General features: G+C 38.1%; 1 protein-coding gene across 8 annotated transcripts in view; it reads right to left on the bottom strand.

Moving 5' to 3' along the window:
* Positions 1 to 7: 7 nt before the first annotated feature.
* Positions 8 to 27,727, bottom strand: part of ehbp1l1a (EH domain binding protein 1-like 1a) — an 86,610-nt gene continuing 58,890 nt past the window's right edge. For 7 of the 8 annotated variants that reach the window (XM_056461120.1, XM_056461122.1, XM_056461123.1 and 4 more), the window contains 16 exons: positions 24,720 to 27,151; positions 24,568 to 24,616; positions 24,070 to 24,258; positions 21,953 to 22,441; positions 17,941 to 21,264; positions 17,281 to 17,524; positions 17,039 to 17,193; positions 16,249 to 16,297; positions 13,279 to 13,809; positions 12,848 to 12,899; positions 11,746 to 11,789; positions 11,453 to 11,564; positions 9,111 to 9,210; positions 8,938 to 9,011; positions 7,522 to 7,636; positions 8 to 5,347 (listed from right to left, as the gene is read on the bottom strand). In XM_056461120.1, the coding sequence (XP_056317095.1) occupies positions 5,257 to 5,347; positions 7,522 to 7,636; positions 8,938 to 9,011; positions 9,111 to 9,210; positions 11,453 to 11,564; positions 11,746 to 11,789; positions 12,848 to 12,899; positions 13,279 to 13,809; positions 16,249 to 16,297; positions 17,039 to 17,193; positions 17,281 to 17,524; positions 17,941 to 21,264; positions 21,953 to 22,441; positions 24,070 to 24,258; positions 24,568 to 24,616; positions 24,720 to 27,151 (8,050 nt within the window). In that variant the 3' untranslated portion in view covers positions 8 to 5,256. The remainder of the gene's footprint in view (positions 5,348 to 7,521; positions 7,637 to 8,937; positions 9,012 to 9,110; positions 9,211 to 11,452; positions 11,565 to 11,745; positions 11,790 to 12,847; positions 12,900 to 13,278; positions 13,810 to 16,248; positions 16,298 to 17,038; positions 17,194 to 17,280; positions 17,525 to 17,940; positions 21,265 to 21,952; positions 22,442 to 24,069; positions 24,259 to 24,567; positions 24,617 to 24,719; positions 27,152 to 27,727) is intronic. The other variant, XM_056461128.1, reaches the window with a different exon arrangement.

Genomic DNA, 27,727 nt, shown 5'->3' with positions numbered 1-27,727 from the left:
TGTGATACACAATTTTAAAATGACTTTATTTCCAAAAGACAAGTCAGATTTTTAGCTGATATCAAACAATTCACTGCTGTGCAACCCAACACAAATAATGTCAAATACAAATCTAATTTCAAACATTGTAAACAGGGCTAAAAACAATATTAATGCAAAGAGTCAATAAATCACAGCTGTAAAACTGCTTCTGCATTCTGTACCATTATTATACATGTACAGTTATAGAAATTAAGTTGAGACAACTCGAATTTAGCTTTTTGTTTCTCCAGATTTATTCGGTCTGTTTTTATATTTTTTATTCTATAAAGGTCTAATAAAAGTTGATCCAAATTCAGAATTAAAACATTGTAATTTAGAGCACCATATTGCTGAAAGTGACAATTGTTGTTATTGAAAATATTTTTTTTCCTCCAAATATTGCTTTCATAACACTTCTGAAGCTAAAATATTGTACTGTGTTGATTACAAATAAATATAAACTTTTTTTCTGGCCACTTGTCATTTTATGCACTAAATGACATGGGTTTTATTTAAAATTGGGAAGAAATGTCATCTGTAGTTTACAGAACATACTATTATTATCATATCATTATATAGTTATATAATATATAGTTGTATTTATATATAAACGTTCAAGCATTCATTTTAAAGCCAAATCCTAACATTCAAACTTCATGCACTTCATGTCTTTGCTCTAAAAGGAGTCAAATATTTTGCGAGGGGTCATTGTGTGTACCTAAATAAAAGAGTGCTTTAAACCAAACAGAAATCAGATAGGTGGAAGTATATGCACATGACATATAAGTTCATATTTGGATGTTATTTAAGTTGTTATTTGAGTATTGAACACATCACCAATTTACTCAGAAAACATATTTCTAAAGGTGTCATTGACTTGAGACTTGAGAACAACCAAATATATTCATATATACAAAGAATACAAATCTAATTAGTTTACAAATGAAGTTGTGTGTATTAAAATGAAATGACGCAGGGAAAAAGTATTGAATATATAAAGAAAGGAAGGTGTAGAAAGGCAGTGAAAGCCCAGACTCCACACAGTTGAATTGGGTAGGCTAAATTGTCCGTAGTGTATGAGTGTGTGTGGATGTTTCCCAGAGATGGGTTGCGGCTGGAAGGGCATCCGCTGCGTAAAAACATGCTGGATAAGTTGGCTGTGGCAACCCTAGATTAATAAAGGGACTAAGCCGAAAAGAAAATGAATAAATGAGTTTTAAAGGGCACCTAGGTTAGCCCTTTTTTCAGATTTAATATGTCTTTTGTGTCTCCAGAATGTGTCTGTAAAGTTTCAGCTCAAAACACCCATCAGATTTTTTATTATACCTTTCATTAAAGTCCTATTTATACATTTTTGCACTGGGTGCCGGTTTTGGTGTACTGCTCCTTTAGGGCTAGTCCTCCCCGCCCACCATTTCTACGTGCCATTCTGCGTTCCTTAATCTCCTCCCTCGGCTGCGTCAGAAAACAGACAGACAGTGTTTGTGAGAAATACTCCAGTAAGAACTTTACCAATGAGTATTTGTTGTGCAGTTGCATCGATGAGTCACACACAGATACACGCACACACACACACACTGCAGCAGGCAGAGGCAGACACACACACACACACACACACACACACACACACACACACACACACACACACACGCGCACACACACACACACACACAGACACACACACACACAGACACAGAGACAGACAGAGCCCGTTTAACTTTGCACTCTTTTTGCACGCATATGTGACATGATACAGGTTAATCTTCTCTGCTGTATGGATATCTGTTATGTTAATGTACAAAATAAACCTGATTCAACATCCACAAACCGGCATTGAAGCGTCTTTTTTTATAATTGTTCTGAGACGCGGCTGTGCTGATGAAGTAAATCTGAAGTGAATCACTGTACTTCATTACACACATGCACTGTTTTAAAACATTTTAAACATGTGAAACTCACTCTTGATCACATTTGATGATGATTGATCCCCCTAGCGAACTGAACAGACCTTTTATTCCAGGTTGCTTTGCGCACGTTTGGTCTTGTTGAGATGATTACACACGTGACTATCGGGACATGTTAATACGCGCAGCTACCAATCAAATCGGTGGGCAGGGGACCGCACTCCTACGTAAAGTTGCGGTCGATCTGAAAACCGCTCCAATTGGTCCACTGTTTTTATGTTGCTAAATTGAAAATTTATTTTTGTGTTTATATCACCCCAATATGACGGTCTCTACACCATACATGCACATATGTCTGTCCAAACAGCTTGAAAAGTCAATTTTTCACCATAGGTGCCCTTTAATAACTGATTTCTAGTAAAAAATTTATTTAGTCTTTGCCAAGGTGACAGTGCATTACTTTGCAAGACACTAGTATTGAGCTTAAAGTGACATTTAAAAACTATTTAAAACTAGGTTATTATTGTAATTAGGCAAGTTAGGAAAATAAGGCAAGTTATTGGCTTGTTATTGATAACAGTGGTTTGTTATGTAGCCAATCAAAAAAGGGGGGTTAATCATATTGACCTTAAAGTTGTTATAAAAAATAATAAAAACTGGTTTTATTCCAGCCAAACAAAAAGAAATAAGACTTTCTCAAGATGAACTAAATTATAAAAAGTAAAAAGTATATCATACACATATAAAGTTGAAGTCAGAATTATTGGCCGCCCTTTGAATTTTGTTTTCTTTTTTAAATATTTCCCAAATTATGTTCAACAGAGCAAGGAAATTTTCACAGTATGTCTGATAATATTTTTTCTTCTGGAGAAAGTTTTATTTGTTTTATTTTGGCTAGAATAAAAGCAGTTTTTTTAATTTTTTAAAAACCCTTTTAAGATCAATATTATTAGCCCCCTTAAGCTATATATTTTTTGATAGTCTACAGAACAAATCATCATTATACAATAACTTGCTTAATTACCCTAACCTGTCTAGTTAACCTAATTAACCTAGTTAGGTCTTTAAACAACCCTTTAAGCTGTATAGTGTCTTGAAAAATATCTAGTCAAATATTATTTACTGTCATCATGGCAAAGATAAAATAAATCAGTTATTAGAAATGAGTTATTAAAACTATTATGTTAGAAATGTGTTGAAAAAAATCTCTCCATTAAATAGAAATTGGGTAAAAAGATTAAACAGAGGGGCTAATAATTCTGACCTCAACGGTATATCAAATTATAATTAATGTACTTGAACATATACAGTATGTACATATTTGTACCTCCATTCATTCATTCGTTCATTCATTTTCTGCCGCTTTTCCTGAGCCGGGTTGCGGGGGCAGCAGTCTTAGGAGAGAACCCCAGACTTCCCTCTCCCCAGACACTTCCTCCAGCTCCTCCAGGGGGTGTTTCCAGGCCAGCCGCGAGACATACTCCCTCCAGTGTGTCCTGGGTCTTCCCCGATGCCTCCTCCCAGTGGGACATGCCTGGAACACCTCCCTAGGTAGGCATCCTGGAGGCATCTGAAACAGATGCCCGAGCCACCTCAGCTGACTTCTCTTGATGTGGAAAAGCAGCGGCTTTACTCCGAGCTCCTCCCGAGTGTCCTCCCTCACCCTATCCATTAGAGTGTGCCCTGCCACCCTTCTAAGGGAACTTATTTCGGCTGCTTGTATCAGAGATCTTGTCCTTTCGGTCATGGTCCAAAGCTCATGACCATAGGTGAGAGTAGAAACGTAGATCTAGAGAGTAGAAACTTTCGGCTCAGCTCCTTCTTTACCACAACTGACCGGTACATCGACGGAAGAAATTACATTGAAGAAATATACAGTATACTGTATGTAAGTGGCAAGTGGCCTTTTTTGCAATATTTTGAAATATGTGTTGTGTATATGACATAATATAATATATATGTGTGTGTGTGTGTGTATGTGAATATGTATCCAATATGAACTTGCATGTCATATACAGTAAAGGCTGAAATGATTCAAACCCCAGGAAAATTCTGACTGTTTTTGTTCAAATGTAAATAAAAGCTGAGACATATTTTTTCCACAATAGATATGTTTCCATCCACCTATTTTAAAACACAGAAGATGCGCATAAATGTTGAAAATGTGCATGAAAAATGTATGCGCATAACTGAGTAGGAAAACCTTTTATTCGATAAGAAAAGATGCGCATAAACTGCGATGGAAACACTTTTACCGAACAAATTCCAGTATGTGCATTAAAAAAAGGCATGAGATTTTGTTATAACAGATTATGTGATGGTAAAAATGTGTGTGAATGGAGACTGACAACACTGTAAAAGATCTGTAATGTTGTTTTAGTCAGTCTAAAATGCCTTAAACATTTCAGTATTAGTGTTATTATATTATTATATTATATTATTAATGACCTCAAGAATAGCCAACAGCGTCTGTGCTCTGTGTCTCACACCTTCAAACACCACCACACGTTCATTGTGTGTCAGCATTGTCTTCTGAGATGCAAGTAACTTACTAAATAAAGAAAAAAATTATGCAGCTTCTCCAATTCCATTTTTATATTTGATATTTCAGTTTAGTGCATTAATTTAATTTGCATTTTTGAATGGAAACATAGCTAGTGATGCCTCTTGTACATCGTCTTATTGTCTTTTGGGTAACTTCCTGTACAAAAAAATAAATAAATAAAACTTGCTGGTCGAATAAAAGTAACTTTAAGTCAGAATTTGTCAGGCATATGAATAATTTCGGGTTTTTCTGTATGTCATTTGCATATATTGCCATATATCAGATTTCTACGTTGCAATTGAGAAATTTAGTGTCTTGCTTCTGCACTGTTGGACATTTAGGTTTTGTCTGGGTTTTAGCTTAGCAACACATAAGACTTGCAGAACAAAATAATCCTGTAACAGAACAGTATCTTTCCAAAACTACCTCCAAACCCATATTATTTTCCATATAGCACTTAAAATCACTGCAGCAACTGATGTATACAAACATGTTAAATAATCAAGTAAATAACACTGCAAAGGCCACAAGTATATTGTTTAAACGTAAAACGAGAACTGCTGTAAGAAGACTGTAGACCATCTCACAACAATGTACTCTGAGACTAAAATGCCTCTAAAAGGAAACACCTCTTAATCTTTCAAGCTTTCGTGCTGCTCAAACTCTTCACCGTGAGGATTCATCTAGTCATTATTTCCTTGTCTTTTCTTTTTTTGTGATATGGTCCAGACAAACACACCTCATCAGTCCATCAACAGTGTGTGAAAAGACGGTCCGGTCCATGCCTCACTGTAACACACACTTCTCTTTTCGACTTCCATACTTCCTACGCCTCATTTCTAGACCTCTCTCCAACCTCTCGTCCTCTTCGACGGCCCTGGAGGAAGAGAACATGGAGAAAGAGTCAAATAAAAAGGTTTTATTGAAAGCAGTGTACTTTGTGGTCATGCTTTGATATGTTGTGGTGATTTCTTAATATTTTGACTGTCAGGTGACCTTGGCCACAGATAAAAAAAAAAATTACGTTTGCTATTTGTTCAAACCACTTATTTAATATAAGCTGAAACACAATATTTTAAAAAATATTAAAAATATTAAAAAAGAAATAGTAGTTTAGTAGATTAATGAAATACTAACAAAATCATAAACAAACATAATCTATTCCTTCAATGTTTTTGTTATATCATTACAGTATTATTATTCATATTTGTATTATTATTATTTGTAAAATTTGTTATTAATAATTGTTTTAGTATTATTTTATTTATATCTTTAGCGTTTAAGATTATTGTGAAGGATGGGAATTAATAGAAAACAAAAATTGGAATATTTTTGTGTTTGTTTATATATATATATATATATATATATATATATATATATATATATATATATATATATTTAAGTGCGGTTCAGAATAAGTATATCATTTCAATTTACATAAATACACACTCACTGGCCACTTTATTAGGTACAAATTATTAGTACCGGGTTGGATCCCCTTTTGCCTTCAGAACTGCCTTAATCCTTTGTGGCATCGATTCAACAAGGTATTGGAAATATTCCTCAGAGATTTTGGTCCATATTGACATGATAGCATCACGCAGTTGTTGCAGATTTGTTGGCTGCACATCCATGATGTGAATCTCCTGTTCCACCACATCCACCAAAGGTGTTCTATTGGATTGAGAACTAGTGGCTGTGGAGGCCATTTGAGTACAGTGAACACATTGTTATGTTCCAGAAACCAGTTTGAGATGGCTTGCGCTTTATGGCATGGCGCGTTATTCTGCTGGAAGTAGGCATCAGAAGATGGGTACACTGTGGTCATAAAGGGATGGACATGGTCAGCAACAATACTCAGGAAGGCTGTGGCGTTGACACGGTGCTCAGTTGGTACTAATGGGCCCAAAGTGTGCCAAGAAAATATCCCCCACACCTTTACACCACCAGCCTGAATTGTTGATACAAGGCAAGATGGATCCATACTTTCATGTTGTTGGCGTCAAATTCTGACCCTACCATCCTAATGTCGCAGCAGAAATCGAGACTCATCAGTCCAGGCAATGTTTTTCCAATATTCTATTGTCCAATCTTGGTCAACCTGTGTGAAATAGCCTCAGTTTCCTGTTCTAGCTGACAGGAGTGACACACGGTGTGGTCTTCTGCTGCTGATGCCCTTCTGCATACCTCGTCTCCTCTGACCTCTGGCATCAACAATGCATTTGTACCTACAGAACTGCCGCTCACTGGATATTTTCTCTTTGTCTGACCATTCTCTGTAAACCATAGGATGGTTGTGCATGAAAATCCCTGTAGATCAGCAGTTTCTGAAATACTCAGACCAGCCCCTCTGGCATCAACATCCATGCCACGTTTAAAGTCACTTAAATCACCTTTCTTCCCCGTTCTGATGCTCGGTTTGAACTGCAGCAGATCATCTTGACTATGCATACATGCCTAAATGCACTGTGATTGGCTGATTAGAAATTTGCGTTAACAGGCAGTTGGACAGGTGTACCTAATAAAGTGGCCAGTGACTGTAGTAGAACAATGAATTACTAAAAATTATAAAGAACTGCTTTAAAACATAATCTATTCCTTCAATGGTTTTGTTATATTATTACAGTGTTTTTATTCCTATTTGTATTATTATTCTATTATTCATAAAAAATGTCTTATGAATTGTTTTATTTTCATCTTTAGCATATAAGAGTAATGTGTTACTCTTGGGAATTAATAGAAAACCAAAAAACTTAATGTTTTTGCATGTGGTTTTGTCACTGAATCTATTTCTGTGCTTTCTTTTGCTTCCTTTATTCTTCTGATGTCAAAGCATCATTACTCTAGTCTTTACAATCACGTAATGCTTCATAAATAACTGCAATGTGTCAATATGGTGCTCGAAACATTTCTTATTATCTGTTGTAAATAATCTTTTTGATGAATAGGAAGTTTAAAAGAGCAGCATTTATCTGACCCTTCACTTGGATTTATATCTAATAAAGCTGCTCTAAAAAAGAGTGTCTTGTCATGTGAACGAATGAATCTCACCCTCTCTCTTTGGCATCCATGTCATGCACAAGCTCATCCCTCTGGTTGACTAAAGACACCAGTTCCTGCAACAACAGCTGCTCTCTGGTTTTATGAGCCTGTGTTTTCTTCCATTCTGCAGACAATACAAACAAAAATGGAGAGAATAACATGACAGTTTCATATTCTCTGTTATTACGTTTCATTACTTTTTAAGTTTCATTTAGTTTTACATATATTTTACATACATGTAGGTACAGTTATACCTTAATCTAGTGATGGGAGAAACTAAGCTTCTCAAAGATTCGAAACATTTGGTTGAAAACAAATTGCTTTTCAAAATCATTCACTATTTCAAAGTGATCAAAACAGCACATGCCAGGGACACCTGCTGGTCAAACTAGTGTAAATGCAACAAAAACATGCATTACAATTGATATTTTTACCACATATTGTGATTTTATATTAAAAGTATAGCCCTTAAATGCACTTAGCTCATCATCTAATATCCTTAAATATTAACTATCTGCATAATATTCATTCTTTTATACATTTTCAATGCTTACATATTGTTTGCTTCTGCTAACCATGCCAACAAGAGACTATTAACTAATATTATTCCTTTTTATTTTTATAAATGTCTCAATAAAAGGACTACAAACTAGCACAACTAATCTGAGATCAGTGATTTAACCCTAGGAGGTGATCTGAGTGAACACACACTAATCATGTAGATTTAGGACAGGGATTCTCTCCTCAGTCCTCAGCGATCCTGAAGGTGGGCCACAAGATTTCAACAGATTTAGGGTGTTTTACGGTATTTTACATTTGTCTGTATATTTATGAATAGTAGTTATTTAATAGTAGATCCACTTTAAAGCAGAAGCTGGTCTTTTGCAATCTCCCTGTGGTTCTCTTTGAGTCTGTGTATGTTTAAAAAAATTATTAATTAATAAATTAAATTATATATAATATATAGTTTTAGTTTTATATGTATATATTTAAAATAAAATAAAATAAAATAAAATAAAATAAAATAAAATAAAATAATGTAATGTAATGTAATGTAATGTAATGTAATGTAATGTAATATAATATAATATAATATAATATAATATAATGTAATATATCATTTGTTAATAAATAAAGGTTTAAATGAGCATTTCATACAAACATTTTAGATAAAATGTCAGACAGGTGGGCCTTCAAAAATTGATCAGAGAAAAAAGTGGGCCCTGCAGTTGAGAACCCCTGATTTAGGGTATTACATCCCTTTAGTGGAGAACTATTGAATTTTCTAAACATTATGATTAAACAAAGCCCTGAAATGAAGCCAATTTGAAACAAACTCCCAACCACTGATTGGAGAAAAAAAAAGATTTATAAAAGTGCCAAAGCTTCATGGAGCGGTGCTTTGAAACCAGCAGCAGTCACTACCTTCCACTGCCATCAGATCTTGCAGCTCTTTCTTCAGCAGCTCGAACCTCCTTTCCAGATCCTGCTCTTCTTGTCTGTAACACATAACGAACATAAAATCTACCACTGTTCAAATAAAGGCATCTTATAGGGGAACACACAAAGTGGCTGAGAATGAATGTGAAAAGACATACAGTAACTGTAGATGGTCTTGTCTCCTGATTAAAGCGTTCTTCTTGTTGACTAACGTAAACCACTCCTGAATGAGAGCCTCCTCTTCCACACGATCAACACCTGTGAGTTAACGATAAGAGCACAACATCATCAGTGCTCTCTGGTCGACTGCAGAGACATTTGCTTATGTTACTAAAACTAGAATAAAAACACATTTAAAAGTGCATAATTTGAAGCAGTGTGTCAATTATAGGTGTCAAAGAATAGATTTTATATTGACTGCCCTGATGTACAGTCATGCGAAAAAGTTAGGGCACCACATGAAATTCCAATTTTTTCACATCAGAATATACAATATAATGAGATTCACGGTGGCTCAGTGGTTAGCACTGTCACCTCACAGCAAGAAGGTCGCTGGTTCAAGTCCCGGCTGGGCCAGTTGGCATTTCTGTGTGGAGTTTGCACGTACTCCCTGTGTTGGCGCGAGTTTCCTCCGGGTGCTCCGGTTTCCCCCACAGTCCAAAGACATGCTCTATAGGTTAATTGGAAAACTTGACCGTAGTGCATGAGTGTGTTTGTGAATGTGAGAGTGTATGGGTGTTTCCCAGTACTGCATTGCAGCTAGAAGGGCATCCGCTGCCTAAAACATATGCCATAATAATTGATGGTTCATTGCTCTGTGGCGACCCCCTGATAAATAAGGGACTAAGCTGAATTGAAAATGAATGAATGACTGAATCCTCTAATGGACAACAACATATAGCATTAACAAAATAAGTCAGTCGCTGCTAGTTTTCAGGTGTGTGCTAACTCAATTCCCAATCCACAGCTAAAGCTTAAGCACAAGACAAGGGACAAGACAAAAATCCCAAGCACATCAGCAAATCTACAACAGAAGTAAACAGAAATAAAAGGTGCAATAGTCCAAAAATCCAGAGGCTCATCCTGACAGAAATGCTGTGGTGAGAGCTGTACAAAATATGTAAAAACTCCTCCAGAATGATCTGAGACTGATGATGTTATACAGAAAATGATTACTTCAAGTATTTAATGCTAAATGTGGACCTACAGGCATGTGGATAATAGAGTGTCCTAATTCCATCACCCATGGCGTTTCTCACGTTGAATAAATAATGATATTGTGTGAAATGTCATGTGATCTTCCAGATTTTCACACCTGCCAAGCACCATATACACTTGAAGTCAGAATTATTAGCCCTCCTGAATTGAAAAGTGAAAAATCATTTGGGAAATATTTGAAAAAGGCTAATATTTTTTACTTCAACTGTATATATATTTGTTTAATTGTCCTGATATGAAAAACCTAATCTTTTTCTAACTTCTTCACGTAGCAGTATATATAATTATAAGTGGACATAGATGAATTTTTTAAAATCTAGATTAATCTAGATTAATCTCAGAATTAATATAGATTAATCTAGATTAAAATGGCTCATTTTAATTTCTGCCAAAGGCATTCAGAATATGTGTGCTACACAAATAATAAGTCTTTGAGAACGGGTTTCTCAAGCCAAGTGGCGCATTAGACCAGGGGCTCATCTCCTGTTTCCAAAATGCATCACAAACTGCTTGAGAAACTGTTCTACTATGATAATTGATGATGAAAATAAATGATGTTGAATAAGATGTACTTGTGGTTACTAACTGTTTATTCAGTTGAACATGAATTTTGAACTGTAGGCCTACATAAGCTCCAAACAAGGATTTTTGATTACCTTAATCCAACTAAAGCCATAACTGACCTGAGAAGAAATGGAATAAAGACATGTGGAGTCTGCATATATTAGTGGCATTATTAAAGTAAACACTGCGATCAAACTATTACCATCATGTAGGACTTTTTGCCATATTTTCCGACAAGATTCACACACGCTGCTGTCAGTAGGACCGCACACATGACCGCGCACACACACACACACACACACACACACACACATTGCGAAATGCGGAAGTTAGGGGTCCATTTGGCGTGCGTTATTTAATTCCATAACACTCTCGCCAGTCCTTACATCTTATTTGCGTCTAATACCCCAGTTTGGCACGGGAGCATGAATGAAAGGTTCATGAGTTAAAGTGAAACTGCCGAATTGCAGTTAAAGTCAGGCATCCAGCTGATTTGATTCAGAAGGCCACTTTCTTGTCAAGCGGCTCACTGGTCAGGTATACATCCTCGCTAAAATATCAAGGTGAAAGTCATCATAGATTGCGTAGAACAGACCCAGCTCCCAACCTAACTTTGAGCATAGATTAACGCAATATTTTTGCGTTAGCGCAGCACGTTAACGCTGATACCGGCTCACCACTAATGTAAATATATATATAAAGTGAGCTTTTGACTTACCAGACTCCATAATTCTCCTCAGTTTCTTCTCCACAGTGTCTGCTCTGCGATCAATCTGCCTCTGTTCAGCCTCTAGAGCCTGCATCTCACTGAGCACATACTGACTGACATCCTGCAAACACACATTGTAAACACACATGCATTTACAACCCTATCCAATTCTCTACTCTTGGTTTAGAAGCAGCTTCTTATAAAATACTATTACATGTAAGACAATCTTTGAAGAACCTTTATAGGCAATAATTTGACAGATGATTTTTCAGCAAGCCACAAATAGAAAATCAATGAATGACCTGGTTCTCTCCAGCAGGGGCCTCGTCAACAATCTCCTCGTTTTCTGTACAAAAAAGAAAAAACAAAACTTCTGAATTGGGGGCGGGGGGGTTGGGGGTATTAAAGTAAAAATCTTAAAGTAAAATCTTTAAAGGGTATTAAGGATGTTAAATTTACATTTAATTTTTCATTACAATAAAAGTGAGGGTGGCATGTGTAAATTAATAAACTAATGAATTTTCTCTTATTTATTTTTTCTTTTCTTATCTACATAACGGTGGCCAGCTAGTAGGTGCTGTGCAGGTAAACCTCACTCCTCTGACCTTTAAGGGTGCTCTAGCGTCAGATGTTGGAGGCCGGTCGCCGGTTCGATACCAGCTCGGTGCGGGTTGAGTGGCGTAGGACTGGCGGGGTTACATTGGTGCTGTGACCTGGATGGGAGTGAGGTTTAGAGGGTGTGTGTAACGGAGGCCAGCTAGTAAGTGCTGTGCAGGTAAACCTCACTCCTCGGTCTTTAGCCTCCTTGGTAGAGCAACCGACTCCAATGCGGAAGGTTGCCGGTATAATACCAGCTCGATGCTGGTTGGGTGGCGTAGGACTGGCGGGGTTACATCTATTTATTATGTTATATTTCTTTCCTTCAGATGTGTATTGTTTTTTTTTTTATAAAACATAAACATTTTTTATAATGCCTCGTGCACCAGCATTAAAACCTCCAGCTCCGCCTCTGTAATGTGCGTTGCTCTTTTTTTCTCACCGTGACTTTCTATGATGACTTGTGAATTCGGAAATCTACTTAAAATGCCTTCAGGCATGCAGCATGTGTGTGCATTAACCAGCGGTTTTCTTCAGGAGGTTGATTTAACTAACACTTCTCAGCTGTTTTGGAACCGACATACTCATGGTAAGCAGGTTTTGGGTCATTCAACTGAGAGTTCAGGGTTTAGCAGATGGTAACTTAACCCAGCTTTCTGGAATACCCCCCAGGTCATGTAAAGGAATTCATTTTACAATAGTTTAAAACAAACAAATGATTGGTTGTTTTTTACACTCTGCTGAGAAAATGTTTAGCTTTATCCATCAATCAAATGCATTAAAATAAAAAAGACATTCAAATCTTACGTGATTCCGAACTTCCTCTGGCTGCTTCAGTTTCTGCTTGGACTGATGCAGCCTGGGTAAAAACATAACATACAGCAGCTTATTAATATACAATTGTCCATATAGATTACCCAATTATCTATTTTTTAATCATCACCAAGTTGGCGGTTCATTCCACTGTGGTAACCCCAGATTAAGCCGAAAAGAAAATGAATGAATGTATAATCATCACCCTCAAACTTGATGATGATTATTCTTATAGCATAATGTTTAGCTTTAGACTGTATGTGTATTATTTTCTATTATTAAACATATTAGGTCAATCTTTTAAACCTGTATTTAAGCATAGACTTCATAATTGCAGCACTAACACTAGAAATATCCATAGCGTATATTGAAGGGGACCTTTGAATATTGTGTAACAAAAATGGGGAGTCGAAAATATGTTTTACCTCAGCACTGCTCTGCTGTTTGTGTGGCTCAGGCTCATCCAGAGACTCTCCCCGCAGCTTCGATCTCCGTCTCTTTACAAGATCTGCATCCTTGATATGTGAAAAGGCCTTTGAGGTGTGAGTTCTGGGTGGAGCCACTGGAGGCTGAGCGGCCCCTGATCCTCCAGCCTGGTTCGAGAATTGCGCTCGCTTGGTTCTTGGAGGAGCCACCAAAGCAGCAGCACCTGCTTTAGCTTCCCGTTCTGGAGCATTTCCATTGGTTTCTAGAGTGATGCCGCTGCTCTGGAGTCTTTCGGCACAGTAGCGAACAGCGGCTTCGGGATCGGCTTCCTCCCTCTTTTCACCGACGGCGTAACTGGACTCGCTGCTGTTCTTCTCGATATGTATGACACTAAGCTCCTGGCCTGTGAAATAAGTGCGGATCTGGTTGAGATACGTCATCACGATGAGCCTGTCGGGCACTGCCAGCAGCACCATGTCAGAGGACTCGATCAGGCGGGAGATGCCCAGTTCAGCAAAGCCATCAAATGCCTAGAATTGTAAAGGAAGGGAATCTTTATAATAGATGACCATGATGTTAAAGGGTTAGTTCACCTAAAAATTTTAATTCTGTTAATAACTGTTAATAACAGTTTTTTGTCTTCAGAACACAAATTAAGATATTTTAGATAAAATCTGAGAGTTCGCTTGTCTTTCATAGACACCAATAGTCGGAGATGTTCAATTGTCAAAACATTTAGGGCTCTATTTTAATGATCTAGGTGCAAAGTCTAAAGTGCATGGCGCAAAAGCATTAAGGGTGTGTCCGAATCCACTTTTGCTATTTTAAGGATGAAAAATACGCTCTGTGCCACAGCGCATGGTCTAACAGGGTTGAGCTTATTCTCTTAATGTGTTATATGTTTGTTTTGAGCATAAACCAATCAGAGTCTCCTCTCCCATTCTTTTTTAGAGTCAGTTGCATCATGCCATGGCGCACTTGCTATTTACATGGCGGATTTTATAAGTGGAAAAACTAAACGCTTTACTAGTGAGAAAACAGTTAAACAACATCTGCGGCGACAGGATACTTTCTCTCTTTAGTGGATAAGTAAACGGTGTTGTACGCTCTCTGCTACTTCTAAATTCAGTTTTAATTTCCAGCAAACGAATAAATGACCAATAATAATGAAGTGTGGTCAAAGTTATATCCAAATACACATGCTGTGCCCCATATGGTCCAAAACATGACAGGTGGACAAATCTAAGCTTGTTTTTCTTAAAACAAATAGAAATATGCATATAATGAATAATACTAATGATAATAATAACATTAAACAAAAGCAAGTTGTCGTGAATAAACTGAAAAAAGCCCCCCGAGATGAAGAAGGCATGAAAGCAGCGGTTTTTATGTTTATGTAGAAAATAATAATTTTTGTAATATTTTAATCCTTTAATTCTTTTTTATATGTAAATATATTTGTGTATTGCTGTACATTCTGTGTGTTTTAAGCAATGTTTAAGTGAGGCACACAACTAACGCGCTCTGCGCTGGACTTTAGACCTGCTTTCAGCTGATCTATTGCACAGTCTATTTTAGCTCCTTAAAATAGCAACACGCCAACAATGCATCTTAACACACCTCCTTTTTTGACCGGAACACCCATGAGTCCAATAAAAGGGTGCAAATGGATTTGCTAATTAAACAACGTGCTGGAAACCAGGGAAATTAAGGTTGCGTTAATCTTAAAAATTAGCAACACGTCGTGGAAACACGTCTTGCGCCTTATTGCGCCGGGTGCATGAGAGGGCCCTTAATGTGACTTCAGTGATTTAACTTTAATCATACGAAGCTCCAAGAACACTTTTGTGCAATTCAAGCATCATATTGTCAATAGTAAACATGTACTTGGATCTGATGCGGAAGACCACGTTTACACTGTCAGGTCTTGATGCCCAATTCCGATTTGTTGCCTATATCTGATTTTTTTGCCTGTCCGTTTACACGTTCTTTTAATTGTGACCCATATCCGATTCATGTGGTTACACTTGCCATACAATTTACGACGTCGCGCATGCGAAAAGGCGGGTTCTAGCATCTGCGCCACACTAGTCAGGATGGAAAAAAAAATTGTCTTGCTTTTAGCTCTGCGCAATATGCGAAGTTCACCCAACTTTAAAATGATTTTGAGGGAGAGAAGGAGGGAAAAGGCCGTCATCGCAGCTTGCACCTATGGTTTATATATGGTGTCCTCCACTATTCAGAGGAATCTGTGGGTATGATAGAGATCTCAAGTCAGGTGGGAGCAAATTGTGGCGGGCTTTAATGAGGAGCAGTGGGTCTGAAATTTAAGGATGGACACGCTCTTCCTTCTACGTCATTAATCCGCAGAGAAGTACCACATTGTTGGAAGTTTAATGACGGACAAAACGGAATGCCTCAATAAATCCCATCTGCCTGTTTACATGATAGTCACATTGTCACATATCTGATTTATATCTGATTTATTTCCACATATGAGTGAGACCTGAAACCGATCTCTGAATATCCGAATGCAGGCGTTTTAACACTTAACTGACAGTATAAACGGGGCCAAAGTAATGTTTACGTTTGTTTTGCAAACTAAAGTGTTCTTGGAGCTTTAAATGATTACAGTTGAAACTCTGAAGTCACATGGAAATTTTTGACAATTTTTTTTATTGTTTTTCTGGACTTTGAAAATGTTTTTCATCTAAAATATCTTAATGTGTACTCTGAAGATGCATGAAGGTCTCAGGGAATAAAAATGACATGAGAGTGAGTAATTAAAATCAGAATTTTTTATAACTCATTAAAGATTCAAATAAAAATAAGTATTAATAATAATAATCAGTTGCACAGTGGAAATGTAAAAAAAAAGTATTGTAATTTTAGCTTTACATTAAAACGAAAAAATATATATTTTAAAAATAAAATAAAATATTTATCTTGCATACAACAGGGCAGCTCACCTTCTTGTTGTTACGTTTAATGTCATATGGATCTAGCATTTCATAATTCCTGAAGACAGAAAAACAAACAAATAAATAACACGCAGAGTAAGACTGAGATGTTCAAATACACATAACTCTGTGTGATATTTATGAAATAAGCTTAAAGGGGAAATGAAGCACTCAGTCAAGTTTACATTATTTTGTACATTGGATTCCACTTTAATAAAAATATAATAAACAAACCATGTTTAAGCACCAGCTCCACGCCCACAACTTCATGCATTTGGTTAAATTAGGCTTTCCAGTCTCCGTGTTCAGTCCATTACTTCCACTGTATCTGTACAGCTGAGGGAACGGAACCAACCCTGTGACGTCAGACATAGCAATATTCCAAGGTGGCAGCACCCTAGGTCTAAAATCTTTAGTAAAACATGTCGTTTTCTGCTAAGTGGTTACATTAATCAAGTTTGTTATATTTATTTCCATTAAAGTGGAAATCAATTTACAAAATAATGTAAACTTCACTGAGTGCTTCATTTCCCCGTTAAAGGGATAGCTCACCCCAAAAATAAATGTATAAAAAATTTACTCTCCCTCAAGTGGTTCCAAACCTTTACGAGTTTCTATTTTCTGATGCACACAAAAGACAATATTTTGAGTAATGTTGGGAAAATATATTTTTTTGTGTTCAACAGCTGAGATCAACTCAAACAGGTTCGGATCAAGTGGTGGAGGGTGAGTAAATGATCACAGATTTTTAATTTTTGGGTGAACTATTGCTTTAATTACTTTTTCAAAAAACACCCACAGTTTATCTGGCTGGAAGTGATGCAGGATGGCACAGAAAGCAAGGCCGTTTCTCCACGAGGTGCTGAAGTTTGTGATCCGCACACCCTTGTAACCTTGTGTGACTTTTTGGCACCATTCCAACAGAGACTGACTTGAATTCACCAAGGTCGCAATCTGGGATAAAACAAAAAGCTAATTAACCATCTGGTCATTATTACGTTATTACGATAATATAATTAACATAATTAAAAATGCAACAACCTCTGTTTCACTGGTTGGTGATGTGTGGGCTGTGGAAGGTTCCTGGAGGTCCATGGCATCTCCTGCAGCTCTTCGTTTATTACGAACAGGCACTGTTGGCTCATTAAGGGACTTTTCTGAAACCTCACGTTGGTTGTCTGATGAGGAACTGGTAATGGAGTCTTCTGGGAAAGAGGCACTTAAACGTTTCTTGACGCGAGGCATTGGCACAGGAGCACTTGGGGAATCTTCTGTTGCAGATTGTCTAAATAAATCAAACCACAACAAAAGAAATACATTTAACAGTGCAGCAAAGGCTATAAATTAAATAAATTATAATCATAAAATCAATAAGACGTATTTCTGCAAGCATTCAAGGATTTTCAGATTTAGTTTTGCAATGAGTGACAAAAAAATAACAAACAAGAACCAATGTCTTCACTTTCATCACACAATTATTTATTTTTACACAGGATGATTTTCATAAAAATACAAAACTTAATACTAACATTAAAGATCAAACATTTAATGACTAAATTAGCCAAAAACCCATACATTAAAAAGCACCATTATTGTCTAAAAGACAACCACCTCCAGTGACAATGCACAGCACTTGTAAAAATAAGTAATTTGCATGCTAATGTCTGCAAATATGACAGCAGGCTATCACATGTAACTTACCTAGAAACATCTAAGACAACACCTGTGTCATCTACAGTGCTCAAATCAACAGCATCATCTCCAAAATATACAGCAGTCATCTTTTCTTCAATGCTTTGATCTTTTTGACTTTCTTTTTCTTTCATTTGATACTTCCCCTCATCATCCTCACTATGTTCACCAATTATATCAGGAGTGGCTGAATCCTCCATCCCTGCTTCTGTGCTCAACTGTGTGGAAACTTCAACAGCACATTCTTTACTTTCCAAGAAAGTAAGCTTGGCTTCTTCTGAGACGATCGAGGGAGAAACTTGAGGTAAGCTTGAAAGGTTTTCATTAGAGTCCTTGTCATTCTTGAAATGAGGAAGTGGCATGGGTATACTTGTATCATCTGGAATTGAGCCACTTTGAAGTCCCTTTACAGCTGGCATTGTCAATTGCAGACTTGAATCTTGACAGTATTCTGCTTTGGGAGCAATTTTATCAGGATCTGCTTCGGACAGAGGAGTGGTTGAAGGGGCTGTAAGATTTTCTGAGAAACAGCCACTGAGACGTTTCTTTACACGTGGCACTAGGACTGGCAGACTTGAGTCTTGATTGTCTTCTGGTTGGGTTGCAGTGCTATCTAGACCTGCTTGAGATGGAGGAGTGTATGGAGGGATTGGAAAAGAATCTGGAAATGAATCACTGAGACGTTTCTTTGCACACGGTACTGGGACTGGCAGATTTGAATCCTGGTTGTCTTCTGGCTGGGTTGAAGTGCTATCTGGATCTGCTTCAGACAGAGGGGTGGATGAAGGGGTTGTAACGCCATCTGAAAAAGTACCACTAAGACGTTTTCTTACACGTGGCTCTGGGATTGGCAGACTTGTATCCTGATTGTCTTCTGTTTGAGGTCTAATGCTATCTGGATTTGCTTGAGATGGAGGAGTGTATGGAAGGCTTAGAAGATCATCTGGAAATGAATCACTGAGACGTTTCTTTGCACGTGGTACTGGGACTGGCAAATTTGAATCCTGGTTGTCTTCTGGTTGGGTTGAAGTGCTATCTGGATCTGCTTCAGACAGAGGGGTGGATGAAGGGGTTGTAACGCCATCTGAGAAAGTACCACTAAGACGTTTTCTTACACGTGGCTCTGGTATTGGCAGACTTGTATCCTGATTGTCTTCTGTTTGAGGTCTAATGCTATCTGGATTTGCTTGAGATGGAGGAGTGTATGGAAGGCTTAGAAGATCATCTGGAAAAGAATCACTGAGACGTTTCTTTGCACGTGGTACTGGAACTGGCAGATTTGAATCCTGATTGTCTTTTGGTTGGGTTACAGTGCTATCTGGATCTGCTTCAGGCAGAGGGGTGGATGAAGGGGTTGTAACGTCATCTGAGAAAGTACCACTAAGACGTTTCTTTACACGTGGCTCTGGGATTGGCAGACTTGTATCTTGATTATCTTCTGTTTGAGGTTTAATGCTATTTGGATTTGCTTGAGATGGAAGAGTGTATGGAAGGCTTGGAAGATCATCTGCAAAAGAATCACTGAGACGTTTCTTTGCACGTGGAACTGGAACTGGCAGATTTGAATCCTGATTGTCTTCTGGTTGTGTTGCAGTGCTATGTGGATCTGCTTGAGATGGATGAGTGGATGAAGTGGCTGGTAGATCACCTGGAAAAGTCCCACTAAGACATTTTTTTACACATGGCACTGGAACTGGCGAACATGAATCTGGATGATGTTCTGTTTGAGGTGCAATGTTATCTGGATCTGCTTCAGAGAGAGGTGCGGATGAAGAGGTTGGAACATCATCTGCGAAAGAGCCACTAAGGCGTTTCTTTGCACGTGGCACTGGAACTGGCAGACTTAAATCCTGATTGTCTTCTGTTTGGGGTTCAATGCTATCAGGGTCTGCTTGAAATTGATAGGTGGATGAAGGGGCTGGAAAGACTTCTGAGAAAGAGTCACTGAGATGTGTCTTTACACATGGCACTGGGACTGGCAAACTTGAATCTTGAGGATGTTCTATTTTAGAAGCAGTGTTGTCTGCATCTGCTTGAGATAGAGGAGTGTATGGAGGGGTTGGAAGATCATCTGGAAAAGAATCACTGAGACGTTTCTTTGCACGTGGTATTGGGACTGGCAGACTTGAATCTTGATTGTCTTCTGTTTGGGGTTTAATGCTATCCGGATCTGCTTGAGATGGATGAGTGGATGAAGGGGCTGGAAGATCTTCTGAGAAAGAGTCAATGAGATGTTTCTTTACACGTGGCACTGGAACTGGAAGACTTGAATCTTGGTGGTCTTCTGTTTGGAGCACAATAGCATCTAAACCTGTTTGAGGCAGAGGAGTGGATGAAGGTATTGCAAGATCTTCTTTGAAAGAAACACTGAGACGTTTTTTTGACCGTTGCATTGGCACAGGTACATGGTCCTCATTGTCTTCTGTTTGAAGACTAATGTTATCTGAATCTGCATCAGAAGGGGAAGAAGTATCATCTGTAAAAGAACCGCTGAGACGCTTCTTCATACGTTGCATTGGGACTGGAAGATCAGTACATTTGATATGCATTTTCACATCAGAGGGAACATTCATATCCAGCTGCACTTGGTCTTTCAGCTTCAATTCATCTCCAGCTTCAGTCTTTTTTGTGTCTTTAGACTGAGACACATTGGCAAAGACAGAAGACATTGTGCTCCTTATTTCAGACTCTCCTCTGGCTTCATCAACATTGCTGGTTTGAGCTTTACTCTTCCTTCTCAGAGGAGCACATAATTGTGTAACTGTGTCCTTTGTAGGCAAAAAGGGAACATTTTCAGTATTGTTAATATGCTCTGATACTATTATTTCTAGGAGGTTCACCTTCTCTTTAGCTGTTGGTGAACAAATCTCAATTTTGAGTGCTTCTTCAACAGAGGCTTCTTCAACAGAATCATCAGGAACAGAAGCACTTTGGTTTTTCTTGGTCCGTGCCAATAAAACAGGTACATCAACTGAGTGATCTGTTTCTAAAGGTGAACTCTTATCTGCAAAAACGGCAGTGAGGGCTGTACCTGGCTGTACAGTATGTGGTGAACTCTGAGAATCATTATCAGATTGTGATATGACACAGAAATTATTGCTCAGATCATTAGGCTTAGCTGGATCAGCAATCAATGCCTCTTGCAGAATGTCTTGCTTCTTGCTCCTTGCTGGTGGCACAGGTTCTAAAGCTGAAACAGCAGTCTGTTCTGAGACATTCTGTGTATTATTAAGGTACATTGAAGATGATAAGGATAAATATTCTTCATCCAGCAATTCATCTTTAGATTGTTGGACGAAAAGAGGGACTTCTTGCACAATATGACGTTGGGGCCTTAAGGACAAAAATATAGTATCACTACATTTATTTAATGTAATGAATACAGAAATCCCATGACAACTCAATAAGCCACAGTCAACGTGTGTATATATATTTGTCAAGCAAAAGTACTGCATAAAATACAGCTTTCAAAATGTGCATACATTTGCAACATGCAGCAGTTGAACTAGTCACAACAGTTGGAGATTTTGTAATAAAAGCAGAGTTCTCAGCTCACAATCTGAACAAATACATGTTTTGAAAGGTGAAGTGTGTAATTTATTTGTGTCCATGTTTATTTATTTAAGTTATGGGAGATACTGTCTCTTACCAGAATTATTTACATGTGTTTATTTTATGGCTCAACCAATAGCATGATTTGGGGGCAGAACAACCTATTTGGCCACACCATGAAAGAACAAGCAGTAATAAAAGACCAATATACAGTAAGTGGTGTATTGTTTTCACACAACCATTTTTTGTGGCATTGAATTTACACACTGCACCTTTAAGGCAAAAAGCATAATTAAACACATGGACATAAATATTCATAACAAAAACAACAAAAAACCTCACACATAATAGCCATTTCAGTGCAAAATGTGAGTGCAAAAAGACTAAAAGAAAATAACAAAAACATAGCCGTGCTGTCATTTGCAGGGCTTGCAGTTTAATTTGAATGCAACACTCCTTTTTAACTTACCCCTCCTCTGGAGATATTGTGGCTGACACCTTCTCCTTCATTATCTCAAACATTTTACTTTCTGTCACAGTCTCATCATTACCAGCTTCCTCTAGAACTGAAGATATACCTTCTTGTATCAGTGACTCAACACATGTGTTGTCCTCCTCCACTTTGTTCATCTCATGAAGGTCAGCCTCAGTCAAGGGGGGCCACTTCCTCATTAGACAAAATGCTTCATCGTCAACAAACCAGCTTTCAGTCTCTTTTGAAGAAAGTGATGTTTCCGAACATCCACCAACCAAACGCCACATGTAGGGTTCAGCAGATTCGAACACCTCGGGTTCTGCAGCCTGTATGAGCTCTTCTAGTGAATAGTCACATGCACTTGCCATTGGAAAACTGCCACCTTCTGGATCCACAGTGGATGAAAGATTGTCGAGAGGATCTAGTGTGTCCGTGACTGATCCAGAGCTAGAGGGCTGCAATATTGCAGCAACTGTCTCATAACTAAAAGAAAGCAACTCTTAACTCTTAATGTTCAAATAAATGGTAAACCAACATTAGTGAATCATACCTAAATGTCCCATGAAGTGCTTTGAAATGTGCAGTTTTGTTAAATGTGTGATGTAAATTTAACTGAAACATGAAGATGGTTCAGGCTCTTCCCCCTTTTTAAAAAACAGCCAATAGAGTTTAGTTTTTATCACAGCTCTGCCAGTGAAGCTGCGGTCACACTGCACATTTCCATTCATACGCACGCAAATGCATCAGACGCGGCAAATTTCGCAGTTCGCTGCGTTGGAAAGTTTGGTGAACTCTGACCAGCGAAATCACATCATATGATTGCGTGAGACCAACCGAGGATCAAAGCATGACCTCTCTGGATAGAAATTTAAAACATGGAATAATCGCTCGTTTTTTTAATGTCTAATCATCTTGTTTAATCCCGCCCCTTTTTGAAGCGACGCACAACAGAATTTCGCAAGCTCAAACTCTAGTGTGACTGCGGCTTGAGAGTGGTTGAGCTCAAGCAGATCAAATGAAAAGTAAATGAGAAGCGTCTTGAAGGGGGCAGGACCTAGATACTGTAGAGCATTTGATTGGCCAGAAGATTTGATGACAAACAAGCATGAGGTGATGTCAAAAAGGAAGTGACAAACTTAAATCTTTGGATCTTCTAAATGTAAAATTTGCCACTGTTTTGCAGCACACTAGCTCAGTGGCCCTCAACCTTTTTATCATCGCAGACCAGTCAACGCTTAACAGTTTTACCATGGACTGGGGTACCGGGAGGGGGGAGGGTTGGAGTATTGTAGGTTGCTTGGCAACCATCAACCGTTTTCTCAGAGAATGACAAGCTGTCACTCTGAAACAAGTTTATTTATGGACAAAATTACAAAGCACTGCAGTGTTTGGGTGTTCTGTGTTTGTCTAAGATAATTAGTTTACCGGAATGTGTATATTCCATACAAGCTAAAAGGTCAGTTATTGTCGCGTGACTCGCGGTGTGCTCCTCACGGTATTCATTTAACTGGGTATGTTTGAAAGGCGCGAGTGCATCCATTGGAAATAACGAACTTGCGCAAACTCTAGAAAAGACGCAATATGCGAACGGCCCCTAAAAGGCCTCTGTCATTTGCGATCTGCAGCAGTTGATCTTCTTGCAGACATGGTGGATTCACCTGATTTGTTGACAAATGGATTGCAGATCCATTCCTTGGCAGTTTGCAGAACCTTCACTGGGTCTTTTTCCCTTATTATCCAAAGACATCTGTTTCTTACTCATTTTGCGGCTTGTGGGTTAAATTTTGGCACCGAGATGTAACAGAGAATATGGTCATTTTCTAAATAAAAGATTTTTCAAAATATAAGATCGTTCAGATAATAAATAAAATGGAAATAATTAATGATTTCTTGTGCACCCAGTCCCAATTGATCCACGGACCGGTGGTTGAGAACCACTGCACTAGCTTATATATATCATTAAGACTAGCATATTGACACTTAAAAAATTATTTTGACTTCATGGGAACTTTTATTTTAAGATGACTAAACATAAAAATAAATTTCAAGTGTTTCTGAAGTAAAATCCAAGCCAGCACGCTCAGTGGTTTCAACAAGGTATTTGATCTTACCCTCTGTGAAAGACATTGACTAAAGTCTTGACAAGACCAGAAGATCCTTCTTTTTCTGTGGAAGTATCATCTGCCTCCAAAACCTCCCACCCTAATGTTATTGCTGTCTCTCCTGGTTCTGCAACATCATGAGTCCCCTCGTCGACAAGTTGCTCTTCCAGAAAACACTTCTCCTGATAGATTTCAATACTGATAAAGAATAGTTCACTAGTTAAAAAGGCCTGCGATTCCATTCACAAGCATGTCTCTTACCATGCATATCTCTCATGTACATGCACTAAAATGTTACAATAAGATAAAAATGTTAGTAAAAAGTCTTATATTAATGGTCATATAAATCATGTCAAGTAATGTTTTGTTGAATTGTTGTTGAGTATTGTCTTGACATGAAAAAAGTGCTTGCATAAAGCCGCAACAATGTCAATTGAAAATGCAACATCGGGACACAATAGCAGTTCTAAAAGTGTTTACACATTCAAAACATGCTATTTAACTCACCCTTCAGCCAAGGGCATCTCAAGAACAAATCCTGTTTCTTTAGAATTATCTTGAAAAAAAGGAAATCAAAAAGAAAAGAACACAAACTCTGTGTTTTTCTGAGAATACAAATTATTCAATGTTCAACAAAGATTCTAAAATGAGCTTCTTACCATTTCCTATTACGTCTGGGGTTTGTTTCCTTTCTGATTCTATGTTTTGTCGGAATGTGGTTTCAGATATTGTATGTTCTTGGGTTGGACTTGGAGAAAATGCATAAGCGGCATGTGGGAAATCAGGAAGTCCTATGTGAACTGGGGAACATGGCTCCTTAGAGGTCAGATTATTGAAATCTATTTCATCATTTGAAGAGATTGAAGGCTCTGAGGAAAGTAATGAGGTACCTTCTTTTCTGAGGCTTTCTGAGCATGGAAAACCATCACTTCTGGACTGCTTAGGGCAGGATGAAGCAAGCAAGAACATGCTTTTTGAATCATTTTCATTATCTTCTGGACAACTTATAGACATAACTGGTCTTTCTTTAAGAGGATTAACCCATATGGGTTTCTGAGCAAACCATATACTTTCTTGAGACTCTTCTATGGGCACAGGTTTTGCTGTAAGAACACCTAAGGTTAGAGAAGACTTTGGGCAACAATGCAAAAGGCTAACTATGTCTGGTTCTTTACAGAGATAGAAACCCTGCACTTTAGGTTGAGGTAGAGATGGGAAACCAAGTATGCAAGCTTCTCTCGGGCAGGTGGGCACTAGCGCAAACATCCTCTCCAAAATATTTTTGTCTATTTCTTCATATTGAGTTGCTAAATTATACTGAATGAGCTGTTCTGATCTTGTTTTCAGCGGTTGCTCCAACATGGGTGTTTCTTCTTTAAACCATGCTCCTGTGTTTATGCTCTCACTTGATGAAAACCCCATGATTCTTGATGTCTTTGGAAGGCAATAATGAAGATCAATCATATTGGGAGGAAGTGTAGCTTTGCACTTAGGTGCATATGGGAATCCTGGTATCGCTGCCTTTGATGGACAGGTTGGAGCCAATGCAAACATTTTAGTTGATTCGTTAAACCATTCTACTCTGTCGAAAAGAACAACAGGTTGCTTTTTAAAAGACATATTACATAATGTTTTTTTGTCAATGGACCAATCTAAATGCACTCTTTTAGAAGAAAATCCAATAACATTAGACTTCTCTGGGCAGGCGGGAAGCATGCTTAGCATTATTGGTTCAGGAGCAGTTGGAAAACCTGGAACACAGACCACTGATGGACAAGTAGGTGCCAAAGCAAACATTCGATGGCTGCTTTTCATGCATATCTTGTCCAAAACAACAGGTGGTTCCTTTAATGTATTTAACCATAAAATGATCTCACTCATAGGCCAGTTGGGCATCTTAGGGGTCTGGATGCTTGGAAAACCAGCTATATTTGAAATCTTTGGGCAAGATGGACAAATGTTTATCAAGTTTGGCTCCTTCTGTGATTTAAGGTGCGGTCTTGATGGAAAGCCTGGAATGCTTGATGCTTGAGGGCATGTTGAGGCCAGAGCTATACTCTTTGTGTCATGTTTATCCTTACTAAATTCAAAAATGCCAGTCTGCCTATCTTTCAATAAATGGCTAAATATTATTGACTGATTACAGATGTACTCCCTGTCTTCAATTACCCTTAAAGATGGACATCCAGAAATTCTAGAAAGCACCGGACAGGATGGAAGGAGCTCCAACATATTTGGCTCTGTTTGGGATGTAGGGACTGAATCTGGGATTTGTGAAGATAATTCAGATATGAAGGTCTCATCACCCCTCAGTTTAGTCTCCACAATTGTAGACCACTGAAGTGTTAGTTCCTCACATGCCTGAATAGTTATTTCTTTACTTTTTGGTGCAGATTGGAAATCAGGAATACGTTTTGAGCATGGAACTTCTGAATACTCAACCGAGCTGTCAATGTCCAAAACTGGCTTTGGTTTAGAAAGGTCTTCCAGTAATGATGTTTCCATGCTCAGCAACTCCTCATGTTGTTTTTCCTCTGGAGTTAGGGTTAGTGAAGATGTGTCAACAATAATGGATGTTTCTGGGCCAGATGGACATGAGGCCTCTGTGGGTCTCTTAGCAGATGGAAAGCCTGGAATTCTTGCTTCATTTGGACATGTGCATGTCAGAGACACCATATTTCCCTCACAGGGGGATTTTTCCAAGTATGGCATTAACAACATATTTTTTGTTGATTTATGATGCTCATCCCAAATTACACTCAAATCAGAGGGCCAGTTGATTATGTCTGTTTTGCATATGCTAGACAGTGCTGTAGAGGGCCATCCAAAAACTCTTGAGAACAGTGGACATGATGGAAAAAGGTCTACCATGTTTGGTATATACCCTTGATGTGCTACTACAGGCAGATTTTCTGACGTTGAAGGGACTTGATTGCTGCCATCTTTGGTATTCCTGTTTTCTTTCTTTATGTCACCAGCAAATTGATCTGGTCTGTCTAGTGATGCCCATAACACACCTTCATCTACATCCATTTTTCCAACCAGAGTGTCCCCATGATTTTCAAAGGGAAAATCACTTATGATTTGATGTCTGAGAAAAGTAAGCATATGACCAGATGTCAGATGTGTGGTTGTATGACAGTACAAGATGATTTGACTGCATGCATCAGTACATTTGCTGGCAGCCACTTAATACACATGTCCTCCTGAACAATTTACGAACTACAGCAGGGCAGAGGTTGTCTAAACTACACTTCACACACTGTGCCTGGCATTATATGTATAGTTGAACCCCAAAATGAAAATTCCATAATTCATTCCCCTTCATGTCATTCAAACTTGAAGCTTTTCTTAATTTAAAGAGCTCATGTCTGTTAAAGAGCCCCTATTATGGGTTTTTGAAAACTGACCGTCCATGTAGTGTGCAACACAGCTCTAAGTGAAGTGAAATATCCAGCTAAGGCTTAAATCTGAAAGCGCACCATGTTTAAAACTATTGATTAATCTATAAATAAGTCAACTCAGACTGGTTTAAATTAATTATCGGGGTAACAAATATTTTGCCGTATCGGCGCGACGTCGATAAAGGAACTCTAGCCCCACTCATTTGTTGTGCACGCAGACCCGGGTAAAAATTTAAACCCCCACCCAAAAACAGTTAACGACG

This window comes from Danio aesculapii, chromosome 7, assembly GCF_903798145.1.
Source record: "Danio aesculapii chromosome 7, fDanAes4.1, whole genome shotgun sequence".
Taxonomy (NCBI): Eukaryota; Metazoa; Chordata; class Actinopteri; order Cypriniformes; family Danionidae; genus Danio; species Danio aesculapii.
This window is presented reverse-complemented; position numbering and strand designations above follow the sequence as displayed.